This window comes from Salvelinus namaycush, chromosome 18 (assembly GCF_016432855.1).
Source record: "Salvelinus namaycush isolate Seneca chromosome 18, SaNama_1.0, whole genome shotgun sequence".
Lineage (NCBI taxonomy): Eukaryota > Metazoa > Chordata > Actinopteri > Salmoniformes > Salmonidae > Salvelinus > Salvelinus namaycush.
Genome location: NC_052324.1, coordinates 21,352,035 through 21,376,075, shown reverse-complemented (window position 1 = coordinate 21,376,075; position 24,041 = coordinate 21,352,035). Strand labels below are relative to the sequence as shown.

General features: G+C 42.7%; 1 protein-coding gene across 1 annotated transcript in view; it reads left to right on the top strand.

The window, feature by feature from the left end:
* Nucleotides 1-250: 250 nt before the first annotated feature.
* Nucleotides 251-24,041, top strand: part of LOC120063230 (AP2-associated protein kinase 1-like) — a 56,174-nt gene continuing 32,383 nt past the window's right edge. The window contains exons 1-7 of the mRNA XM_039013461.1: nucleotides 251-954; nucleotides 19,604-19,722; nucleotides 21,188-21,296; nucleotides 21,424-21,566; nucleotides 21,783-21,904; nucleotides 22,071-22,152; nucleotides 22,314-22,446. Of these exons, the coding sequence (XP_038869389.1) occupies nucleotides 792-954; nucleotides 19,604-19,722; nucleotides 21,188-21,296; nucleotides 21,424-21,566; nucleotides 21,783-21,904; nucleotides 22,071-22,152; nucleotides 22,314-22,446 (871 nt within the window). The 5' untranslated portion in view covers nucleotides 251-791. The remainder of the gene's footprint in view (nucleotides 955-19,603; nucleotides 19,723-21,187; nucleotides 21,297-21,423; nucleotides 21,567-21,782; nucleotides 21,905-22,070; nucleotides 22,153-22,313; nucleotides 22,447-24,041) is intronic.

Below are 24,041 nucleotides of genomic sequence, written 5' to 3'. Positions count from 1 at the left end.
CTGGGAACAAGTTTAAAACCCAAATGTAATGAAAATGTTATTATGTCACTTAAATACGAACAAATATGAATCATTGTTCATGTTTAGACAATTATTGTTCATATAACATGAATAAATACAGGCTATTGACACTTTGCTACTATTACGGGGGGACTTTTATTTAGAAAACTTACCGAAATTCAGTGACCCGGAAGTACTTTTTTAGTGTCGCTGACGATACGCTGATTGCACCAAGTTGTTGTCTACTACGGGAGCAAATCGGGCAATGAATTACTAGCTGGTAGCTAGAACACCGAAGTAGCTAGATAGGCAGCAAATTATCGAATATAAACCAGGGAGGAGATTCAGGAGTTAACACCAAGAAAGAGCTCTCGATAAACTGGTGAAATAAATGCCTTTACGCTGAAAAATGGGTGGAGATGTGTGTAAATAGAAGCTAGTAACTTAGCAGGCTGTCAGCGCAATTTTCAAAGCCAGATAGGTTTTTTGTTGATATCATTAGCTAATTGGTTAGTAATAACATTAACTAGAAATGTATATATCGCTTAACCGTGTCATCTCATTGTGTTGATAGCTAGTTAACTATTTAACTAGCTTGCTATTATGACAGTTGAAACATTGGTAACTAGTTGCGCTTGGAAATCGAACGAGCAGGCTCTTCAAGAGGATAGCTTTAGTTAGCCTAAGTTGGCTACGGTCATTCAATTATCCAAAGCTGATAGTAAACAACGCGTTATTGTGAATAGGTATTGATTGCAAACCAGTCGACACTTGGCTAACATCACCGGGAAATGAAGAAGTTCTTTGATTCACGCCGGGAACTTGTGAGTTCCGGGCCTGGTTCTGGAGCGGGTGGAGGAGGCACTGGGTCCGGCAGCAGCGGTGGCAGTTTCATTGGACGGGTATTCACCATTGGACGGTATCAAGTGACCGTTGATGAAACTGTTGCTGAAGGTGAGGTAACGTTAGAGTAATTGATCTGCTTTTTCATTAATTACATCCAGGCAAGCTAATGTATCACTAAATTGCCCAAACTATCGCTAGTGACAATAATGCTCTTGCTTTGTGTTGGAAACAAGCTTACCCTGACATGACCTCCATCCTATGGTCAGGCATACTGTTAAATTCTGATAACTGAATTCTTGATAACCCCAAGAATATATCTACGCCAATTTATTTCACAATTTGCAAACAAAAACAGCTAGGCTAACTAGATACCATAGGATGGAGGCCATTTCAGGGTAGGCTTGTTTCCAACCCATTGGGAGGGCATGGTCTACAACTGTATCAGCTGTGAGCTCCTCAGACAGCTGTACTGTCACTGCTGGTGTCAGGATTCATTTGGAATGTGCCTACCAGACTGTTAAGAATTATGGAAATCTAAAAACTGGTCAGCCTGCATCCTGAAAGAGATGGGATCTAGGGTGTGGGCGCGGGTGTGAGGAACATGGAATTGGAATCTCATCATGAATTACCAACATTATAGGCTGACTTTTCTAACCCCTATTGCTCAAGGCTAGGAGGAACAAGGTTTTCATTTTAAGGCTGATCCGACATATTACATTCAAAGTCCCAGCTCTCGATGACAAATGGAGAGGGAACCAAACATATGAGTTTCTGATGAGGGTATAAATGTTATTTGCTACATGGGGGAAGTCAACGGGGAGTGGTGAGGCCTATCACTTAATGTTAGCACCTGCTCCACACCATACATTCTCTTTCAGATTAGATTGGGAGTGTTCTGGTGGCTAGCTGCTTGTTTCTGCTCACTGACTGATATGGGTGTGTGTATTTGTCAGTGTTGGTTGGAACATTGATGGGATTCGATTTGCGCCCCGGGTGAACCAGGTTAGCGTTGATTGCATTAGTTTTGGAATCGGGCTGCCTCCCGGGAGTGAGCCAGGTGCCCCGTTTTGGCTGACAGCGAAGTTCTCTCAAAACAAAAATGGCACAGGTTAACCGCGTGGAGTAATGACTAGGATTCTGTGTTTTCACAAGCAAATGTGATTGCTTTTGATAAAAATGCCTAGTTTGCCTTCCCAATCAAACATATACAGTATACTCCCCTATATTTGAAGGTGTCATAAGTATTTGGACAAATTCACTTATAGTGTATTACATTTATTTCAAAGTTAAGTATTGGTCCCATATTCCTAGCACGCGATGACTACCTCAAGCTTGTGACTCTACAAACTTGTTGGATGCATTTGCAGTTTGTTTAGGTTATTCCGGATTATGTTGTCCCTAATAGAAATGAATGATAAATAATGTATTGTCATTTTGGAGTCACTTTAAAACTTCTTACGGCTGAAATCCCGTTAACGGGATCGATATGACAACAGCCAGTGAAAGTTTCAGGGCGCCAAATTCAAACAACAGAAATCTCATAATTAAAATTCCTCAAACATACAAGTATTATACACCATTTTAAAGATAAACTTGTTCTTAATCCCACCACAGTGTCCGATTTCAAAAAGGCTTTACGACGAAAGCATACCATGCGATTATGTTAGGTCAGTACCTAGTCACAGAAAAACACAGCCATTTTTCCAGCCAAAGAGAGGAGTCACAAAAAGCAGAAATAGAGATAAAATGAATCACTAACCTTTGATGATCTTCATCAGATGACACTCATAGGACTTCATGTTACACAATACATGTATGTTCGATAAAGTTTATATTTATATCCAAAAATCTGTTTACATTGGCGCGTTATGTTCAGTAATGTTTTGCTTCCAAAACATCCGGTGATTTTGCAGAGAGCCACATCAATTTACAGAAATACTCATCAGAAATGTTGATGAAAATACAAGTGTTATACATGGAATTAAAGATATACTTCTCCTTAATACAACCGCTGTGTCAGATTTCAAAAAAGCTTTACGGAAAAAGCACACCATGCAATAATCTGAGTACAGCGCTCAGAGACCAAAACAAGCCATACAGATACCTGCCATGTTGTGGAGTCAACAGAAGTCAGAAATAGCATTATATATATTCACTTACCTTTGATTCACTTACCTTCGGAATGGCCGATTAATTAGGGCCAATTTTCAAGTTTTCATAACAATCGGAAATCAGTATTCTTTTGTTTTGTTTTCCACCTTTGTTTAACTTCTTATGGCTGCAGCCCGGCGTCGGTACACTTATGACAACAGCCAGCTCAAGTGCAGGGCGCGAAATTCAAAATATATATTTTTTTAATATTTAACTTTCACACATTAACAAGTCCAATACAGCATATGAAAGGTACACATCTTGTGAATCCAGCCAACATGTCCGATTTTTAAAATGTTTTACAGGGAAGACACTATGTAAATCTATTAGCTAGCCACGTTAGCAAAACACACCACTTTTTTTCCCACCACTTTTTTTACTCCATCAGTAGCTATCACAAATTCGACCAAATAAAGATATAAATAGCCACTAACCAAGAAACAACTTCATCAGATGACAGTCTGATAACATATTTATTGTATAGCATATGTTTTGTTCGAAAAATGTGCATATTTCAGGTATAAATCATAGTTTACATTGCAGCTACAATCAGAAATTGCACCGAAAGCAGCCATAATATTTACAGACACCAACGTCAAATACCTAATTACTCATCATAAAACATTTCTGAAAAATACATAGTGTACAGCAAATGAAAGACAGGCATCTTGTGATTCCAGACAATATTTCCGATTTATTAAGTGTTTTACAGCGAAAACAAAATGTAGCGTTATATTAGCGTAGCCACAATAGCCAGAAACACTTAAGCGCCGACGACTAGTTGACATGCACGACAGCTATATGAAATAGCATCATAAAATGTTTCTTACTTTTGCTGATCTTCCATCAGAATGTTGGACAAGGTGTCCTTTGTCCAGAACAGTCGTTGTTTGGATTTAGAACGGCAACTTTCCCTCTTCAATTAGCATGCACACTAGCCAAGTGGCGCGAATCTCTCCATGTCAACAAACGGAAGAGAACGGAACACGGCAAAACTCCCGAAAAATTTTCAATAATCTGATGAAACTATATTGAAAAAACATACTTTACGATGATATGGTGACATGTATCAAATAAAATCAAAGCCGGAGATAGTAGTCGCCTATTACGGCAGCTAAAGAGAAGGCAATCCCACTGTCCACGTCGCGCTCTTCAGAGTACCGAAAATGGGGGACACGTCATTCCAAGATGATGTGTTCCATCTCAGACCAAGATAATCACCTCATTTCTTCTCTCACAGCCTCTTGACATCCAGGGGAAGGTGTATGACGTGCATGTATACTAATAGATCTCATGCCCATTTATAGGCAGGAAGTAGAAGAGAGCCTCGGTTTCAGACTTTCCACTTCCTGGTCAGGAAGTGTGCTGCAGAATGAGTTCTGTTTCACTCAGAGAAATAATTCAAACGGTTTTAGAAACTAGAGAGTGTTTTCTATCCAATAGTAATAATAATATGCATATTGTACGAGCAAGAATTGAGTACGAGGCCGTTTGAAATGGGCACCTTTTATCTGGCTACTCAATACTGCCCCTTGCAGCCCAAACAGGTTAACTAGGCAAGTCAGTTAAGAACACATTCTTATTTTCAATGATGGCCTCGGAACGGTGGGTTTAACTGCCTTGTTCAGGGGCAGAACGACAGATTTTTACCTTGTCAGCTCAGGGATTCAATCTTGCATCCTTACAGTTAACTAGTCCAACACTCTAACCACCTGCCTTACATTACACTCCACGAGGAGCCTGCCTGTTACGCGAATGCAGTAAGAAGCCAAGGTAAGTTGCTAGCTAGCATTAAACATATCTTATAAAAAACAATCAATCAATCATAATCACTAGTTAACTACACATGGTTGATGATATTACTAGTTTATCTAGCGTGTCCTGCGTTGCATATAATCGATGCGGTGCGCATTCGCGAAAAAGGACTGTCGTTGCTCCAACGTGTACCTAACCATAAACATCAATGCCTTTCTTAAAATCAATACACAGAAGTATATATTTTTAAACCAGCATATTTAGCTAAAAGAAATCCAGGTTAGCAGGCAATATTAACCAGGTGAAATTGTGTCACTTCTCTTGCGTTCATTGCACGCAGAGTCGGGGTATATGCAACAGTTTGGGCCACCTGGCTCATTGCGAACTAATTTGCCAGAATTTTACGTAATTATGACATTGAAGATTGTGCAATGTAACAGGAATATTTAGACTTATGGAGCCCACCCGTTAGATAAAATACGTAACGGTTCCGTATTTCACTGAAAGAATAAACAATTTGTTTGAGATGATAGTTTCCGGATTCGACCATATTAATGACCTAAGGCTCGTATTTCTGTGTGTTATTATGTTATAATTAAGTCTATGATTTGATAGAGCAGTCTGACTGAGCGATGGTAGGCACCAGCAGGCTCGTAAGCATTCATTCAAACAGCACTTTCTTGCGTTTTGCCAGCAGCTCTTCTGTTGTTTATTCCGCTGTTTATGACTTCAAGCCTATCAACTCCCGAGATTAGGCTGGTATAACCGATGTGAAATGGTTAGCGGGGTGCGCGCTAATAGCGTTTCAAACGTCACTCCCTCTGAGACTTGGAGTAGTTGTTCCCCTTGCTCTGCATGGGTAACGTTGCTTCGAGGGTGGCTGTTGTCGATGTGTTCCTGGTTCGAGCTCAGGTAGCGCCGAGGAGAAGGATGGAAGCTATACTGTTACACTGGCAATACTAAAGTGCCTATAAGAACATCCAATAGTCAAAGGTATATGAAATACAAATCGTATAGAGAGAAATAGTCCTATAATTCCTATAATAACTACAACCTAAAACTTCTTACCTGGGAATATTGAAGACTCATGTTAAAAGGAACCACCAGCTTTCATATGTTCTCATGTTCTGAGCAAGGAACTTAAACGTTAGCTTTCTTACATGGCACTTATTGCACTTTTACTTTCTTCTCCAACACTTTGTTTTTGCATTATTTAAACCAAATTGAACATGTTTCATTATTTGAGGCGAAATTGATTTTATTGATGTGTTAAAATAAGTGTTCATTCAGTATTGTTGTAATTGTCATTATTACAAATACATTTAAAAAAATCGTCCGATTAATCGGTATCGGCTTTTTTGGTCCTCCAATAATCGGTATCGGCGTTGAAAAATCATAATCGGTCGACCTCTAGTTAAGAGACTGTAAAACGGCAGCCATTCTCTCCGGCGCCATTCTTAACAAAGCTCAATGCGCACACTACAATGCTTTTACTCCTGCTATGTAAAAGAGACAAAGGGATACGGCATCGAGAGGGATAGAGAGCAGTTGCTTCATGGGGTATCTCTACCTGAAAATAATGATCTACACGATTGAAAGTTGATATTCAGCAGTCATAAAAGTATGCTTTATTTACTTTGAAGAACTAATAGTGATTTTGTCCGACAGCATAGGCAGCTCTATAGAGATGAGTTGACTTGGAATTAAATAATAAAGTCATCAAATGAAACAAATGTAATGTACATAACTGAAATGTTGTATTAAAGTAATGTGAATAAATGATAGTTAACAGGTGATAAGCAGTAATGACCAGTCACTAGGCCTTCCATCATGAGACTTATGAATTTGTTTTATCCTGTTACAGCATAATAATCTAACCGAACCGACCTACAAAAGCACTAATAACTCAGCACTACTACATTGTTTACTCTTCTAGACTATTACATCATTAGGCTAATTTGCTCTCCACACCATAGCCCCAGAGCTATGCTCTAGACCAGAGTTATCCAACTCTTAGACCTGGAGCCTGCTGGTTTTCTGTTCTACCTGATAATTAATTGCACTCGCCTGGTGTCTCAGGTCTAAATCGGTCTCTGATTTTAGAGGGGAACAATTAAAAAAATGCACGAACTGGCTTCGAGGTCCAGAGTTGGGTTTGAGGGCTCTAGACAGTATTAGCCCATTGATGGGACAATACTGTCATCTACACCCTCACTGTGTTGTCTAGTCTGCTGAGCCAGATGTTTGTCCCGCACACTGGTGCTCTGCTTTAGGGACAATGCTATGCTGATCCACAAACCATGTTCAAAGTGAATGTGCCATTTTGTCAGCTGAGATGGCCTGCTGCTGAATAATGGATGGACAGAGTATGATTTATTCATCACTGGTATAGATGGGCGCCATCTGTCGGTCCGCACCACGCCTGGTTAAATGCCTGGATCATAGAATTAGGAATTATAGTACATAAAGTATGATAAATAAAAACATACTATTAAATGATCTCTATGGCCTGGATATCCTCACATTCAGTCCTCCGCAGGCTTAGGACTACTCCTCTATGAAAGTGAGTGTGCTGTTCAGAGGGGACAGTGACACATGGGGGTTGTTGGATGGTACAGTCAATTCAGTGAAACAGCTCAGTATAACATTACATTGATAACTTTCTGTATATTCTCAAACCATGCATGAACAGGCTGCTTTCTAAATGCTGATGTGGTTTACCGGTCTGGGTCCAGTGGTGGAACCAGCTGAGCTGACTTCCTCAAACTGCTCCTGCTCTCCATTTAGAAATTGTGCATTTTGAGAAATTACAGTTGGAATGTTTTTCGAGGGATCATATTTTCTGGCTGTAGATTTGCTCTCCAGTCAGGTTGTTTGTTCAGATGGTTTTGAGGTATTGCTTGGTCACATTTGCAGGAATTTTAAAAGCAGCTTTACCCATGTTCACTCAGCAAACCCAAAACCAGAAAGCATTTAGCTGCAACTAGGCATGTTAACCGTTAATTTGACTGGTCATGCTTATCGGTCTATAGGGTAATTTGACTGGTCATGCTTATGTCTATAGGGTAATTTGACTGGTCATGCTTATGTCTATAGGGTAATTTGTGGAATTTAAATTGGGGTGTGTGTGTTAGTTTTCATGCATTCTATTCATCACACATGCACAGCATACAGAGTGTAGTTTGAGGAGCAGAATAGCCTACCACCTGTCAGACAGCTCAAGAGTAGCTCCTCAAAAGCCTGTAGGCTACTGGAGTGAAATCTGCTTTTGTAAGCCCAGTCATTGTGGAACAAATACCAATTCTAAATGCAATCGCTTGTTAAACTTTGTTGGCCACGATTAAAATAAGCTATTTTTATACCTCAATCTCAACTCGTAATTAAAGTGTGCCTCCCAATCGGGTGTATAGGCCTACCGTTGACTATCAGCGAGTCACCCACCACTTTGCAATGTGAGCTTCAAGCAGTATAATTGTTTGAAACCTGAATGCTTTAATTTACTTCAAATAATGAAGCATGCCTTGCTTCAAAGTAGCCCTGTGAAAATCTGTCCGTAGAAACGTAGAGACAATTATTTTATAAGGACTTCCTTATGCCATTAATCAGCTTTTAGCTCCTGTTCTATTGGTTTTCATATCACTTTTCTTTCATTGTCCAAAAGCCAAAGGCACAATCTTAGTCATATTAGCAACCCATCATAGTTGTTGCTATTAAATTCCCCCTCTTTCTAAATTTCTAACAGAGATTTTAATATTTGTCACAACTGCTCACTAACTGCTGTTTAGAATGGTGTTTTCCATGAATTGCATTTTGGCAAATGTTTAACATGTTTTATTAGCTGCTTCTTTACAGGATTTGCATGTTCAATAATAAGTTATAGCCTTTTGAACTGTAAGACGATAGGCTTGCGATTGGTGCACATTTCCATTAAGCTCTCAATAAAAAATGTCCGGTCCTTGTATGCATGCGTAGTATCAGAGAGGAAGAGGCAAAGCGAGAGGTTTCACTCTCTTCAAAATCTGTCAAAAAAAAGCCCAATGTGTTTCTTTGGGCCTAAGCTTCCCTTTTCCCACACTATATTCAAATGTCAGTATGTGTTCTACAAACGGTGGAATAGGAAAAGTATAATAACACAACTGATGGCAGTAGCTAACTAGCCAGAAAACCTCTGTAGCTAGCAAGCAACGCTAAAGGGATTGCAAATGGCTTAGCATAACTTTAGCCCCCCAAAAAAATTGTGGGAGGAGTGCTGATGACGTGGCACACCGTATGCACTTTCGGTAGCCTGATTAGCGTCCAGACTGGGGATAAATCCACACACATTGCATCCCTGACCACCTCCTGAAGTGGTAAGCCAGATCTGTACACAATCTGACCACAAACTTTTGTTTGTCTAGACGTGTCTTTTCAATGCAATCTTCGTATTCTGATAGCAGAAGTTGCATGTACACTACCGGTCTAATGTTTTAGAACACCTACTCATTCAAGGGTTTTTCTGTATTTGTACTATTTTCTACATTGTAGAATAATAGTGAAGACATCAAAACTGTGAAATAACACATGGAATCATGTAGTAACCAAAAAAGTGTTAAACAAATAAAATAATTTTATATATTTGAGATTCTTCAAATAGCCACCCTTTGCCTTGATGACAGCTTTGCACACTCTTGACATTATCTCAACCAGCTTCATGAGGTAGTCACCTGGAATGCATTTCAATTAACAGGTGTGCTGCCTTAACTTTTAACTTGTGCAATTTCTTTCCTTATTTATGCCTTTGAGCCAATCAGTTGTGTTGTGACAAGGTAGGGGGGTATACAGAAAACAGCGCTATTTGGTAAAATATCAATTCCATAGTATGGCAAGAACAGCTGAAATAAACAAATGGAAACGATAGTCCATCATTATTTGAAGACATGAAGGTCAGTCAAAACTGAACATTTCACGAACTTTGAACGTTTCTTCAAGTGCATTCGCAGAAACTATGGTGAAGCGCTATGGTGAAACTGGCTCTCATAAGGACTGCCACAGGAATGGAAGACCCAGAGTTACCTCTGATGCAGAGGATAAGTTCATTAGAGTTAAAAGCATCAGAAATTGCAGTCCAAATAAATGCTTCACAGAGTTCAAGTACCGTAACCGACACATCTCAACATCAACTGTTCAGAGGAGACTGCATGAATCAGGATGATCGCATCAATGATGAATCAATGATCGCATTGCTGCAAAGAAACCACTTCTAAAGGACACCAATAATAAGAGACTTGCTTGGGCCAAGAAATACATTAGACCGGTGGAAATTTGTTCTTTGGTCTGGAGTCCAAATTAGAATAGAAATAGAAAATAGTACAAATTAAGAAAAACCCTTGAATGACTAGGTGTTCTAAAACTTTTGACCGGTAGTGTAAGTGTAAAGTGTAGACACAACCATATATGACTGGCATTGTCATGGAGGAAGCCTGCCTGCTGCTGCACCCTCACACACACACAATGCAACCACTGGGGCATGCTAGGAAAATGCAAGGATCAAATTTTAATCTGACTGCCTTTCATTTTTCTATTTACCGATGAGTATCAGCTGGTGCACGCTGGTTTAATATTAATGCCTACTGGAGACAAGACTTTGCCAGTAGAATTGTCTGCTCAATGCAGGATGCAGGGTAATGCATACTCCTCAGTGAGCGTGTTTGTAAACAATGTAGTAGTTTTTTCTTTTATAGTAGGCTACATGCTGTTACACAAGCTCCATTGCAGTGATGATGACCCTTTGTTTACTGAACTGTATTCAAAAAGTGTTCATTTGTATATGTTTGGTTGAGTGGACAACAACGTATTATGCTGACTGTCATCAGTGTTGGGGGGGTATTTTGTAGCACTTGTTGTTGACCTGTCCAGTCCAGTAAATCAGTGTGCTGGTGCATGTAACTTAAGAAGGTTGCTAATCCCTCTAAATTCACGCAGGCGCCCGAGATTAGACGGTGCGAACTAGCAGGTGCTTGGCAGGGCAAACCCAACATCAGCTGTGGCAGGAACACACACACACACTCTCTCTGTAGTGTGTACATGTTTGTGTTCTTGCCCTCGCAGTATATTCTGATGTTCAATTTGATTCAGGCACAAAACAAGCTTTGCTGGATACACTATTTTGCATACATTTGCATAAATGTGTTTGAACTTGTTCATATGAGACAGCCTATTTTAAAAAAAACTCAATGCAGTCAATCTTAAATAAGCACCATGGGGTTTCTTTCAGCCCATATTCCTCATTCTGTCTTTAATACTTAATTAATCACCATAGGACTAAGTATTATGGTGCGGGTATGATGAATAGAAAATACGGAAGGGAGTTGATTTTAGCCTGACCCATGGGTCATACATTTACCAATACCATGTGTACGTATGTAGAATACCATTCTACTGAGCGTACGTACTATTCACTCGAAGCCTCATTGGACAGCAGCAGCACCTACTGAACTGAAGGCTGTGGTGGAAAGCCTCCGATGATCAAACAGACTGATCACGTGGAGGGAGCTGTCCTTGGCTTAGTGATGCGAGGCGAGCTGGATGACTCAGCCCAGGGCATGGCTCTGGCATTCTGGCCTGGGAGAGCATGGGGCTGGCTACCCACAGGCCTCTCTGAGCAGCTGCAGCAGCCTCCTCTAGTAGGACTGACTGTGTTTGTCTGTCCGAGTGAGTAATAAAGATGGAGGCTTGTGTCCGAATGCCCATACTTGCGTCCTAAATAGTAGGCTGTTTGAGTATGTGAAAATAGGAAGTGTTATAGTGTGTGCGTTTAAAAAAATCTATTGTGGTTTAAATGCCAGGATGTTGTCATTTCGGCTTTTCATCTAGTAGAATTCGCTGCACACTTTTCAGGAATTTAAAATGTATTGGAAGAGGGGTATGCATGTTTTGATAGCTAGATCTCTTTGAGTAAACAACTTGCAAGATAGTGAAGCTTCTGCGGTGGTCTTCAAATGGAAGTCACTTTTGTTCTCATTTAAAATGATCACAACTATTTTAATTGTAACGTTACTTCTTTGGAAACAGATCTGCTGCTTGCCATGCCTTTAGTAAAGCTAGCTACATGCTTTAGTAGGACTCTAAGTTGTGTTAACGAGAGCATCAGCCATAGACTCCCAGTCATTGTGTGATCTGCTAGCATGCTAGTAGATACCCATATATTTAGTCATTGCACTAATGTTAGTTTAACGGCCTTCATACTGGACACAGAGACACAAAAATGGTATCCACAAGTTCATCTGACTCTGGGGAAGTAGATAAAGGGCCTCATTGCCAACATCCAGAAGTATCCTTTACATTAATTGATTTTCTACTGGTTTTGGTGAAGTCCTTTTGTAAAACCCCAAGTGGATTTCAGTTTTCTCATCAAAAAGTGTTTCTTGTTTGTAATAAATAAATAAAAATTGATACCGGTACATCTACTGTTGGTGTGTTTTTACTTTCAACATTTCAACATAAAAAAATTCACTTCCACGTCTGAGGTATCTTGTTGCAGGTGCATGGTTAAGCAATAAAGCCAGAGGGGGTGTGGTATATGATCAATATACCACGGCTAAGGGACAGCGCAACGCGGTGTGCCATATACCACAAACCCCCGAAGTGCCTTATTGGTATTATAAACTGGTTACCAACTTAATTAGAGCAGTAAAAATACATGTTTTGTCATACCCGTGGTATACGGTCTGATATTCCACGGCTGTCAGCCAATCAGCATTCAGAGATCGAACCACACAGTTTATAAGTTGAAACAAAAAAGAAACCCGCACACTGATCTTGCTAGTATCCCTTTTTTATTGAAGCTTACGTGTCGGCCTCTTGGCCTTCGTCAGAGCTTTTTGCTCTACTAAACTAAATAAGCCATCTTTTGATATAATAACTGATTACATTTCAATAGCACTTTTCATAATTTCAAACGCAAACAAACAAGCAATACATCATGAGTAGCAGAGCTATAGTTGGCTAGTTCAACCAATAGAGGCCAAGTCTGAGTGCATGCATCCTCCGAAGATGGAGAGGGACAGTTCCTGGCTTGATCAGAGGAAGTTGATCAGGGAGATGGTTGATGAAGATTGAGTCTGGTAATGATCTTAAAGAGGGCTACTCTGGGAACCAGAGTCTTGTAGCCACTGGACTTCTCCTTCACAATGTATGGCACCCACTTGGGTGATGCCTCATTCGCTCTGGGCGCCAGTAAGCTCACCACACACAGTTCAGAGTAGTAGCCAGTCATCCTCATTATGAGCCCCCTGCTTCAGCACTGCATTCCTCCACTGCATCTCCCATTCCTCTCAAGCTTCAGGTGACTCTTCAGTTCAAACATGCGTGGCCTATGGTACACTCAAGATTACTCAAAATACTTCATTCCAAATGCTAGGTACTTGGCTAATGTTAGCCCAAAACAACAACATGAAAGGTCACTGGGTGGGGCTACAAACGATCCTGTCCACTTCATATGAAGCCATAACTGCTAAATAGTATGCTGCACTATGCTGTTTAACTTAGTAGCAGGCGAGCCAGATTGTGTACATGGCCAGAGACTTTCTGCAGGTTTGAAATGCTTTAGCTGTGCTAGCAGTAGGAATAGACAAGGAAGCAGGTGTCCAATAAAATGCTCTCAAAGGCTTGATTTGGACCTTGCTTGTTTTACAGACTGCAGGTGCTCTGCATTCACATACACAGCCATCTCCCAGTTTGTATTCTGCCCAGGGCATGAAGGCCCCTTTTTTAAAGAATAATCTACAAGATTCATGAGTACAGACAAGCCTGTTGTCTGGTGCAGGGTGAGGAGCCACTGTGAAGTGTCTGTGTTTATGGTGCTTGTGTGTGGATGCAGAAGATGGGACTCAACGGAGGAGATGTCTGCCGTTTTGCGGGCTCCTAACCAATTGTGCTATTTTGTGTGGTTTTTTTCTGCATTATTTGTAACTTATTTTGTACATGTTTCTGCCACTGTCTCTTATGACTGAAAAGAGCTTCTGTATATCAGAACAGCGATTACTCACCTCGAACTGCACAAAGATGTTTTTCTTTAACGAGTTGGATGCAAATTAATTACTCCAGACACCCGACCAGGCCCAAATCCCCGTCATTCGGCTGAAGAGAAGATGCAGGTCCGGGTGCCTTGTGAGAATTCGTCGACGAGTGGGTAACCCGCCTCTACCATCCGTCCTATTGGCGGTCATTGGAGAATAAACTGGATTCGCTCCGTTCAAGACTATCCTACCAATGGGACATTAACTGTAATGTCTTATATATCACGAATCGTAGCTGAACGCCGACAGAGATAATATACAGTTGGCTGGTTTTTCCGTGCATTGGCAAGACAGAGCAGCTGCCTCCGGTAAGACAAGGGGTTGCAGTCTGTCTATTTGCCAATAACAGCTGGTGTGCAAAATCAAATATTAAGGAAGTCTCAAGGTTTTGCTCACCTGAAGTAAAGTATTTCATGTTAAGCTGTGGACCACATTATCTACCAAGAGAGTTCTCATCTATATTATTCGTAGCTATCTATTTACCACTACAAACCAATGCTGGCACCAAGACCGCGCTCAACGAGCTGTATAAAGCCATAAGCAAACAAGAAAATGCTCATCCAGAGGTGGTGCTCATAGTGGCCGGGGACTTGCAGGGACACTTGAATCCGTTTTACCTCATTTCTACCAACAAGATGGAAAAAAACTCTACACTACCTTTACTCCACACACAGAGATGCAATTTAAAGCTCTCCCTCGCCCTCCATTTGGCAAATCTGACCATAGTTCTTTCCTTTTGATTCCTGCTTACAAGCAAACACTAAAGCAGGAAGTACCAGTGACTCGCTCAATACGGAAGTGATCAGATGGCGCAGATGTTAAGCTACAGGACTGTTTTGCTACCACAGACTGGAATATGTTCCAGGACTCATCCGATGGCATTGAGGAGTATACCACATCAGTCACTGGCTTCATCAATAACTGCATCAATGACGTTGTCCACACAGTGACCGTACGCACAGTTGAAGTCGGAAGTTTACATACACCTTAGCCAAATACGTTTAAAACTTTTCACAATTCCTGACAGTTAGTCCTAGTAAAAAATCCCTGTTTTAGGTCAGTTAGGATCACCACTTTATTTTAAGAATGTGAAATGTCAGAATAATAGTAGAGAGAATGATTTATTTCAGCTTTTATTTCTTTCATCACATTCCCAGTGGGTCAGAAGTTACATACGCTCAATTAGTATTTGGTAGCATTGCCTTTAAATTGTTTAACTTAGGTCAAATGTTTCGGCTAGCCTTCCACAAGCTTCCCACAATAAGTTGGTTGTATTTTGGCCCATTCCTCCTGACAGAGCTGGTGTAACTGAGTCAGGTTTGTAGGCCTCCATGCTCGCACACGATTTTTCAGTTCTGCCCACAAGTTTTCTCTAGGATTGAGGTCAGGGCTTTGTGATGGCCACTTCAATACCTTGACTTTGTTGTCCTTAAGCCATTTTGCCACAATTTTGGAAGTATGCTTGGGGGTCATTGTCCATTTGGAAGACCCATTTGCGACCAAGCTTTAACTTCCTGACTGATGTCTTGAGATGTTGCTTTGATATATCCACATCATTTTCCTGCCTCATGATGCCATCTATTTTGTGAAGTGCACCAGTCCCTCCTGCAGCAAAGCACCCCCACAACATGATGCTGCCACCCCGTGCTTCACGGTTGGAATGGTGTTCTTCGGCTTGCAAGCATCCCTCTTTTTCCTCAAAACATAATGATGGTCATTATGGCCAAACAGTTCTACTTTTGTTTCATCAGACCCGAGGACATTTCTCCAAAAAGTATGAACTTTGTCCCCATGTGCAGTTGCAAACCGTAGTCTGGCTTTGTTATGGCGGTTTTGGAGCAGTGGCTTCTTCTTTGCTGAGCGGCCTTTCAGGTTATGTTGATATAGGACTCGTTTTACTGTGGATATAGATACTTTTGTACCTGTTTCCTCTAGCATCTTCACAAGGTCCTTTGCTGCTGTTCTGGGATTGATTTGCACTTTTCGCACCACAGTACGTTCATTTCTATGAGACAGAACGAGTCTCCTTCCTGAACGGTATGACGGCTGCGTGGTCCCATGGTGTTTATACTTGCGTACTATTGTTTGTACAGATGAACGTGGTACCTTCAGGCGTTTGTAAATTGCTCCCAAGGATGAACCACATTTTGGAGGTTGACAAATAAAAAAATCCAAAACCATTAAGCGTGCCAACACTACAACTGTGGTAGGCCTGATCACCGACAACGATGAGACAGCCTATAGGGAGGAGGTCAAAGTGTGGAAGTGTGGTGCCAGGACAACAACTTTTCCCTCAACGTGATCAAGACAAAGGAGGTGATTTTGGACTACAGGAAAAGGAGGGCCGAGCACGCCCACATTCTCATCAACGGGGTTGTAGTGGAGCTTCAAGTTCCTTGGTGTCCACATCACCAACAAACTATCATGGTCCAAACACACCAAGACAGTCGTGAAGAGGGCACGCCAATGACTATTCCCCCTCAGGAGACTGAAAAGATTTGGCATGGGTCCTCCAGACCCTCAAAGTTAAACAGCTGCACCATCAAGAGCATGGTAACTGCTACAGAGGGTAGTGTGTACGGCACAGTACATCACTGGGGCCAAGCTTCCTGCCATCCAGGACCTGTATACCTGGCAGTGTCAGAGGAAGGCCCTAAAAATTGCCAAAGCCTCCAGCCACCCTAGTCATAGACTGCACGGCGCGCAGTACCAGAGGACCAAGTCTAAGTCCAAAAGGCTCCTAAACAACAGCTACTCCCAAACTGAACAGCTAATCAAATGGCTACCCGGACTATTCGCATTGACCCCCCCCCCCCCCTTTACGCTGCTGCTATTCGCTGTTTATTATTCACTTTACCCCAACCTACATGCAGATCACCGACCATTTCGAATCCCACCGTACCTTCTCCACTATGCAATCTGATTTCTGAGCTGGTCATGGGTGCACCTCAGTCACACTCAATGTCCTAAACGATATCTTAACCGCCATTGATAAAAGATAGTACTGTGCAACCGTCCTCATCGACTTGGCCAAGGCTTTCGACTTGGCTTCTGAAGTGACTACCTCGCATGGATCATCAACTAAATCTCCGATAGAGTGCAATATGTCAAATCTGAGGGCCTGTTGTCCGGACCTCTGGCAGTCTCTATGGGGGTGCCACAGGGTTCAATTCTCGGGCCAACTCTCTTCTCTGTATACATCAATGATGTCGTTCTCGCTGCTGGTTATTCTTTGATCCACCTCTACGCAAACAATACCATTCTGTATACCTCTGGCCCTTTGGACACGGTGTTAACTAACCTCCAGATGAGCTTCAATGCCATACAACTCTCCTTCCGTGGCCTTCCGTTCAGCGATGTCATTTACAAAATAGCCTCCAACACTCAGCATACTCAGACTGCATCCAATTTGCTATCACAGTGCCATCCGTTTTGTCACCAAAGCCCTATATACTACCCACCTCTGCGACCTGTATGCTCTCGTTGGCTGGCCCTCGCTTCATACTTGTCGCCAAACCCACAGGCTCCAGGTCATCTACAAGTCTCTGCTAGGTAAAGCCCTGCCTTATCTCAGCTCACTGGTCACCATAGCAGCACCCACCTGTAGCACGCGCTCCAGCAGGTATATCTCACTGGTCACCCCCAAAGCCAATTCTTCCTTTGGCCGCCTCTCCTTCCTATTCTCTGCTGCCAATGACTGGAACGAACTGCAAAATTCTCTGAAGTTGGAGACGTTTACCTCCCTCACTAGCTTTAAGCACCAGCTGTCAGAGCAGCTCACAGATGACTGCACCTGTACATAGCTCATCTGTAAATAGCCCATCCAATCTACCTCATCCCCATACTGTATTTATTTATTTATCTTGCTCCTTTGCACCTCAGTATCTGTACTCGCACATTCATCTTCTGCACATCTTACCATTCCAGTGTTTAATTGCTTTATTCGCCACCATGGCCTATTTATTGCCTTACCTCTCTTATCCTACCTCATTTGCACATGCTGTATATAGATTTTTCTACTGTATTATTCTATGTTTGTTTATTCCATGTGTAACTCTGTTGTTGTATATGTCGAACTGCTTTGCTTTATCTTGGCCAGGTCGCCGTTGCAAAAGAGTACTTGTTCTCAACTAGCCTACCTGGTTAAATAAAGGTGAAATAAAAAATAAAAATATCTTGGCCAGGTCGCAGTTGAAAATGAGAACTTGTTCTCAACTGGCCTACCTGGTTAAATAAAGGTGACATTTTTTATTAATGTACATATTACCTCATCTAAACTGTACCCTCGCACATTGACCCGGTACCCCTTGTATATAGCCTCGTTATTTTATTGTTACTCTTTTATTTTGTACATATTGTTTCTTAACCAGCAATGCAGTTTTAAGAAAAATAAGAGTTAAGGTCTTGTAAGTAAGCGTTTCACGGTAAGGTTATATTCGGCATTAATAAAATTTGATTTGAGAACTACTAATAGGATGTGAATTTCTTATTCAGATTAGTGAAACTTGATCCTGACCCGTATCTGCTTCTGCTTTGATCAGAACCCTCCAGCTCAGCCAGTGGAGGCTGCAGGCCAGCCCTGCATCTGGTGCTGAGGTGCTGAGCCTAGTGCAGCAGCCCAGCAGAGCTTTCAACCAACCCCTCAGAGCATTAGCTCACCTTCTACTAGCCTGTAATCAGACACACATACTACCAACATCTTACAGCGCTGTGCTCCAATAACACTGTAGAGCCACCAGTCCTTCAAAACACCATATCTGCATCACCAACATAATACACAACTGTTTTTTCTCTTTGAACAATGTAAGATCATTCTAGCTAAAATACATGCTCAGTATGTTTGGTTCCAGACAGTGCTTCTGCTGAACCCTGCCCTTTGGTGTTATTCTTTATGTAGGCAGAGCCAGCCCCCTCACTGTGTGAATGGTGTGTAGATGAAAGAGACCAGTGTTGTATCACTCATGGATCACAGCAAGCCAGCACTGCCTCCTGGGTCACCAGAAACAAATAGTGTGCACAGCCAGCCACACAATCACTCATGGGTTTGTGTGTCTGCATATGTCTGAATTAGCATCCATGAGGGAGTGAAATGGAGAGACCCAGACAAAAGGGCTGTTTTGGAGCCGTGCCCGACTGCCCAATGTCTCAGCACAATGTGCCTCTAATAGTCGGATGATGGACTCACACTCTCTCCACCTTCTCCAGTCACAGTGCGGCTGCTCCGCTACCTGCAGTCTTCCTCTGATTCTCATCTCTACTGCTGACTCACCAATGCTCTGTTGAGCCTTCCTTAACCACAGCTTCATCCACCCCTCTGACTGAACACAGATTTCACAGCATTTCTTCCCAGCTAGCTCTGCCACTGTTGATCTGGGGTCATACAGTGTGTGTTTATACCAGAAGTTTATATGACAGAGAGGACGAACGTTGCCAGGGTTGTGTGGTGTGCTGCTATCATGATGAGGTAATGGACAGACTGAAGGGGGCCTGCTCTGCACACCGTCAGCCACTCGGCAGTATCAGCAGCTTTGACTCATCCAGGCTGACTGACCATGACTCAGGGCTAATTCAGTCACTGTTACTGATATTTGTCGAAGCAAAGCACGTCATTTAGCTGTTTGGCTTGAGGGGAACCCAGTGTCACGAATCAAAACTTTTGTAGCTCCATATTTAGCTGGTCTCTTGTTGTGTTTATTGTATTCTCTTACTGTTAGGTTAGCTGACAACGCAGCTGGCCTCAGTGGTGACCTGTGCCACTCAGTCACAGGACAATGCTGAAATCTTTCTCTCTCCAGGAGGCTTTGCCATTGTGTTCCTGGTGCGGACCCACCAGGGGGTCCGCTGTGCCCTGAAGAGAATGTACGTCAACAGCGAGCATGACCTGCATATCTGCAAGCTAGAGATCCAGATCATGGTGAGAACCGGTTCTGGGCTGGAGTTCAGCTCAGTCTGTCACCCAGTCTACCTTATAATGCACAGGCTCTCTCAGACAAATGGGCTTCACAAAGGGGGCAAATCACTGTGCCACTGCTGTAGTGAAGCTGATGTAGAACCACACAGATAAAACTACACAAATTAAAGAATAGGATTGTGTTTTTATTCTGGAAGAGGTGATATGGGAAAGAGTTGCTGACTGTGGAAGGGGAGGGTTGACAAGACTAATTTAAACAAACATATATAGAGAGGGAGGGAGCAGAAGGGTGGGTAGTAACTGAGTCATACATTCTTCACTCCATTAGAGCCTGCTGCTGAATATGTTGATTTGGACATCATGCAGATAAACTCCCCCGCCCCCTTGGGCCTCAGTTCCATAACTGGAGGCCATGCTGTAAGATAACCAGCCCCTGCAGCCACACCCTGGGGGGCATAATTGGGACAGGATGGCTATCATTGTTGGGTCGTTCCACGAAATGGGTGCTTTTTGCGTCCCTTTGATATTTTAAGTACAAATTATGCACCAATATTGAATTTTAAAAAGCCTGTCATATTAAATGAAGTACACTATAATATAGACCACATGAAGAATTCAATACATCTGATTTTTTTTGTATGAATAATGGCTTGCTAAAGTGCCAAAATTCAACATTTTGACATGTCACTTCTAGGAAGATTTCAACTCGCTTAATCCCAAAATGTCTCCAAGTTTCACCATTGTAAAGGCCTATTTATATTTGCTGCTTTGACAGTCATTTCTGAAGGTTATTATTGCTATTAATGTGATTGGTGATGCATTTACGTCTGTCCCTCATTTTAAAGGCCAACCCTGTTATGCAAACAATGTATTCCTTTAAAATAATGGACCATTCCACCATGTTAAATGATTCACAGCAGGTGACATTGTTTGGGGCCTCTGAACAGCATGGTGGAAAAGGAAGTAAGTCTTGTGTATAATTCCTAATTTTATGAACACCATGTGGTCCCATGCTCTTCACCACATGAGGAGTAATGGCCGATCTTCACCTTAAACCCAAACTGTGTTATCGTCAACCCTGTTAGAGGCCCAACGGTAACTTTATCCATTTGATATTATATGGGAGTTTATTTGTAGAAGGGATACTTGATCAATGAGAACATTTGGGATTTATCTCAAACATGTTTTTAAATAAAAGTTAAGCAGTTACATAAGTGTCCGTAACAGGTTTGAAACAGGTTTGAAACCTGTTACGGCACCCATTTTGTGGAACAACCCTATTACTTCCAGCCTTTTGGCAGATCCTTATAGTGAGCAACCAGAAGCAGAATACACTCGGGCAATCCAAAAAACAAACAAAGATCACCATTGTTATGGCAGCCTGTTTGGAACTTGAAACCAAACCAGAGTCCTATGAGGTTCTTTATATTCTTTGTAATATTAACCAATTGTGTGTGTGCATGTGCAGAGGGACCTTGTGGGCCACAGGAACATTGTGGGTTTCCTGGACTCCAGTATAACTGCAGTGGGAGCAGGAGATGTCTGGGAGGTCCTCATCCTCATGGATTTCTGTCGTGGTAATTCTGCCCCTCTTTCCTTATCAATCACTTTCGTAGTTTCATTAGTGTACAAACCTCATACCATTACAGGAGCGTATCTACTTCGTTTCCAAACCCATTGTAAGCCCTCCCTGGTTTGTTGCAGGTGGTCAGGTGGTGAACCTGATGAACCAGCGTCTGCAAACAGGCTTCACTGAGGCAGAGGTGCTGCAGATCTTCTGTGACACCTGCGAGGCTGTGGCCCGCCTCCACCAGTGCAAGATGCCAATCATCCATCGAGATCTCAAGGCACGAGCACTTGTCTTCACACACACACCCTCGGAGTCTACACCCTACTCACACTTGTCCTCTATCTGTTTGTCTTTAATACATGTCCGAGCTGCATATGTGTGTTGCAGCATGAGAAGTGAACCATGAAGTGTATAAATATGTTACACACCATTCAAAGAGCAACTCAGGAGTCACCTGTCTCAGGAGTCATCTGTGTGTCTATCTCCTCTGCAGGTGGAGAATATCCTGCTCCATGACCGGGGACACTACGTGCTGTGTGACTTTGGTAGCGCCACCAACCGCTTCCAGGACCCTCAGACAGAGGGCATTCCACTGGTGGAGGAGGAAATCAAGAAGTGAGTGATTCTGAAGAGCTTCACCTCAGCTGAAATACTGAATTCATGGGTGTGGTTTGATAGTTTTAGTCTAGTGAACCAACAAGTACAACAGGTTGGGATGTTGTGGATTTACTTTGCCATTTGAAGTCCTTCCTAAATGAGTGTGCTCCCTTCCCATCTTAAGGTACACTACTCTGTCATACCGAGCCCCAGAGATGATCAACCTTTACAATGGCATGGTCATCACTACAAAGGCAGACATCTGGGTGAGTTGGCATACTGCTGAATCGCCATGAGAGATTATGACTGGTTTCTCTCCACTATAGAGTTATGTTGGCGTGATGCCAAGTACAGTGTAACTGACTTGCTGGGTTGCAAGTTTGAGGTAATAGAAGGTGTGCTGATGTCCACTGTGCTGTCTCTACAGGCTATGGGCTGCCTACTGTATAAACTGTGCTACTTCACCCTGCCATTTGGGGAGAGCCAGGTGGCCATCTGTGACGGCAGCTTCACTATACCAGACAACTCCCGCTATTCCCCGGACATGCACTGCCTCATCAGTGAGTAGCCATCCTCCCTGTCAACTCCTACTGACTGGTCCATGCATTTGTATGTAAGAGAGTTGTCTTTCTGGCTCTGTCTTTCTCTCTGTGCCCCTTCTCGATTACACAGTGCAAGTCCTTTAGTCCACAGAGAGAAATAAACAGTGCATTCGGAAAGTATTCAAATCAAATGTTATTTGTCACATACACATGGTTAGCAGATGTTAATGCGAGTGTAGCGAAATGCTTGTGCTTCTAGTTCCGACAATGCAGTAATAACCAACGAGTAATCTAACCTAAGAATTTCACAACAACCACCATATACACACAAGGGTAAAGGAATGAAGAATAAAAATATATGAATGAGTGATGGTACAGAACGGCATAGGCAAGATGCAGTAGATGGTATCGAGTACAGTATATACATATGAGATGAGTAATGTAGGTTATGTAAACATTATATGAAGTGGCATTGTTTAAAGTGGCTAGTGATACATTTTTTTCATCAATTTTTACATTATTAAAGTGGCTGGAGTTGTCAGTATGTTGGCAGCAGCCACTCAATGTTAGTGATGGCTGTTTAACAGTCTGATGGCCTTGAGATAGAAGCTGTTTTTCAGTCTCTCGGTCCCTGCTTTGATGCACCTGTGCTGACCTCGCCTTCTGGATGATAGCGGGGTGAACAGGCAGTGGCTCGGGTGGTTGTTGTCCTTGATGATCTTTTTGGCCTTCCTGTGACATAGGGTGGTGTAGGTGTCCTGGAGGGCAGGTAGTTTGCCCCCGGTGATGCGTTGTGCAGACCTCACTACCCTCTGGAGAGCCTTACGGTTGTGGGCGGAGCAGTTGCCGTACCAGGCGGTGATACAGCCCGACAGGATGCTCTCGATTGTGCATCTGTAAAAGTTTGAGTGCTTTTGGTGACAAGCCGAATTTCTTCAGCCTCTGTGTCTGTGTGGGTGGACCAATTCAGTTTGTCCGTGATGTGTACGCCGAGGAACTTAACTTACTACCCTCTCCACTACTGTCCCGTCGATGCTCCCTCTGCTGTTTCCTGAAGTCCACAATCATCTCCTTTGTTTTGTTGACGTTGAGTGTGAGGTTATTTTCCTGACACCACACTCCGAGGGCCCTCACCTCCTCCCTGTAGGCCGTCTCGTTGTTGTTGGTAATCAAGCCTACCACTGTAGTGTCGTCTGCAAACTTGATGCTTGAGTTGGAGGCGTGCATGGCCACGCCGTCGTGGGTGAACAGGGAGTACAGGAGAGGGCTCAGAACACACCCTTGTGGGGCCCCAGTGTTGAGGATCAGTGGGGTGGAGATGTTGTTACCTACCCTCACCACCTGGGGGTGGCCCGTCAGGAAGTCCAGTACCCAGTTGCACAGGGCGGGGTCGAGACCCAGGGTCTCGAGCTCGATGACATGTTTGGAGGGTACTATGGTGTTAAATGCTGAGCTGTAGTCGATGAACATCATTCTCACATAGGTATTCCTCTTGTCCAGATGGGTTAGGGCAGTGTGCAGTGTGGTTGCGATTGCGTCGTCTGTGGACCTATTGGGGCGGTAAGCAAATTGGTAGGGTGGAGGTGATATGGTCCTTGACTAGTCTCTCAAAG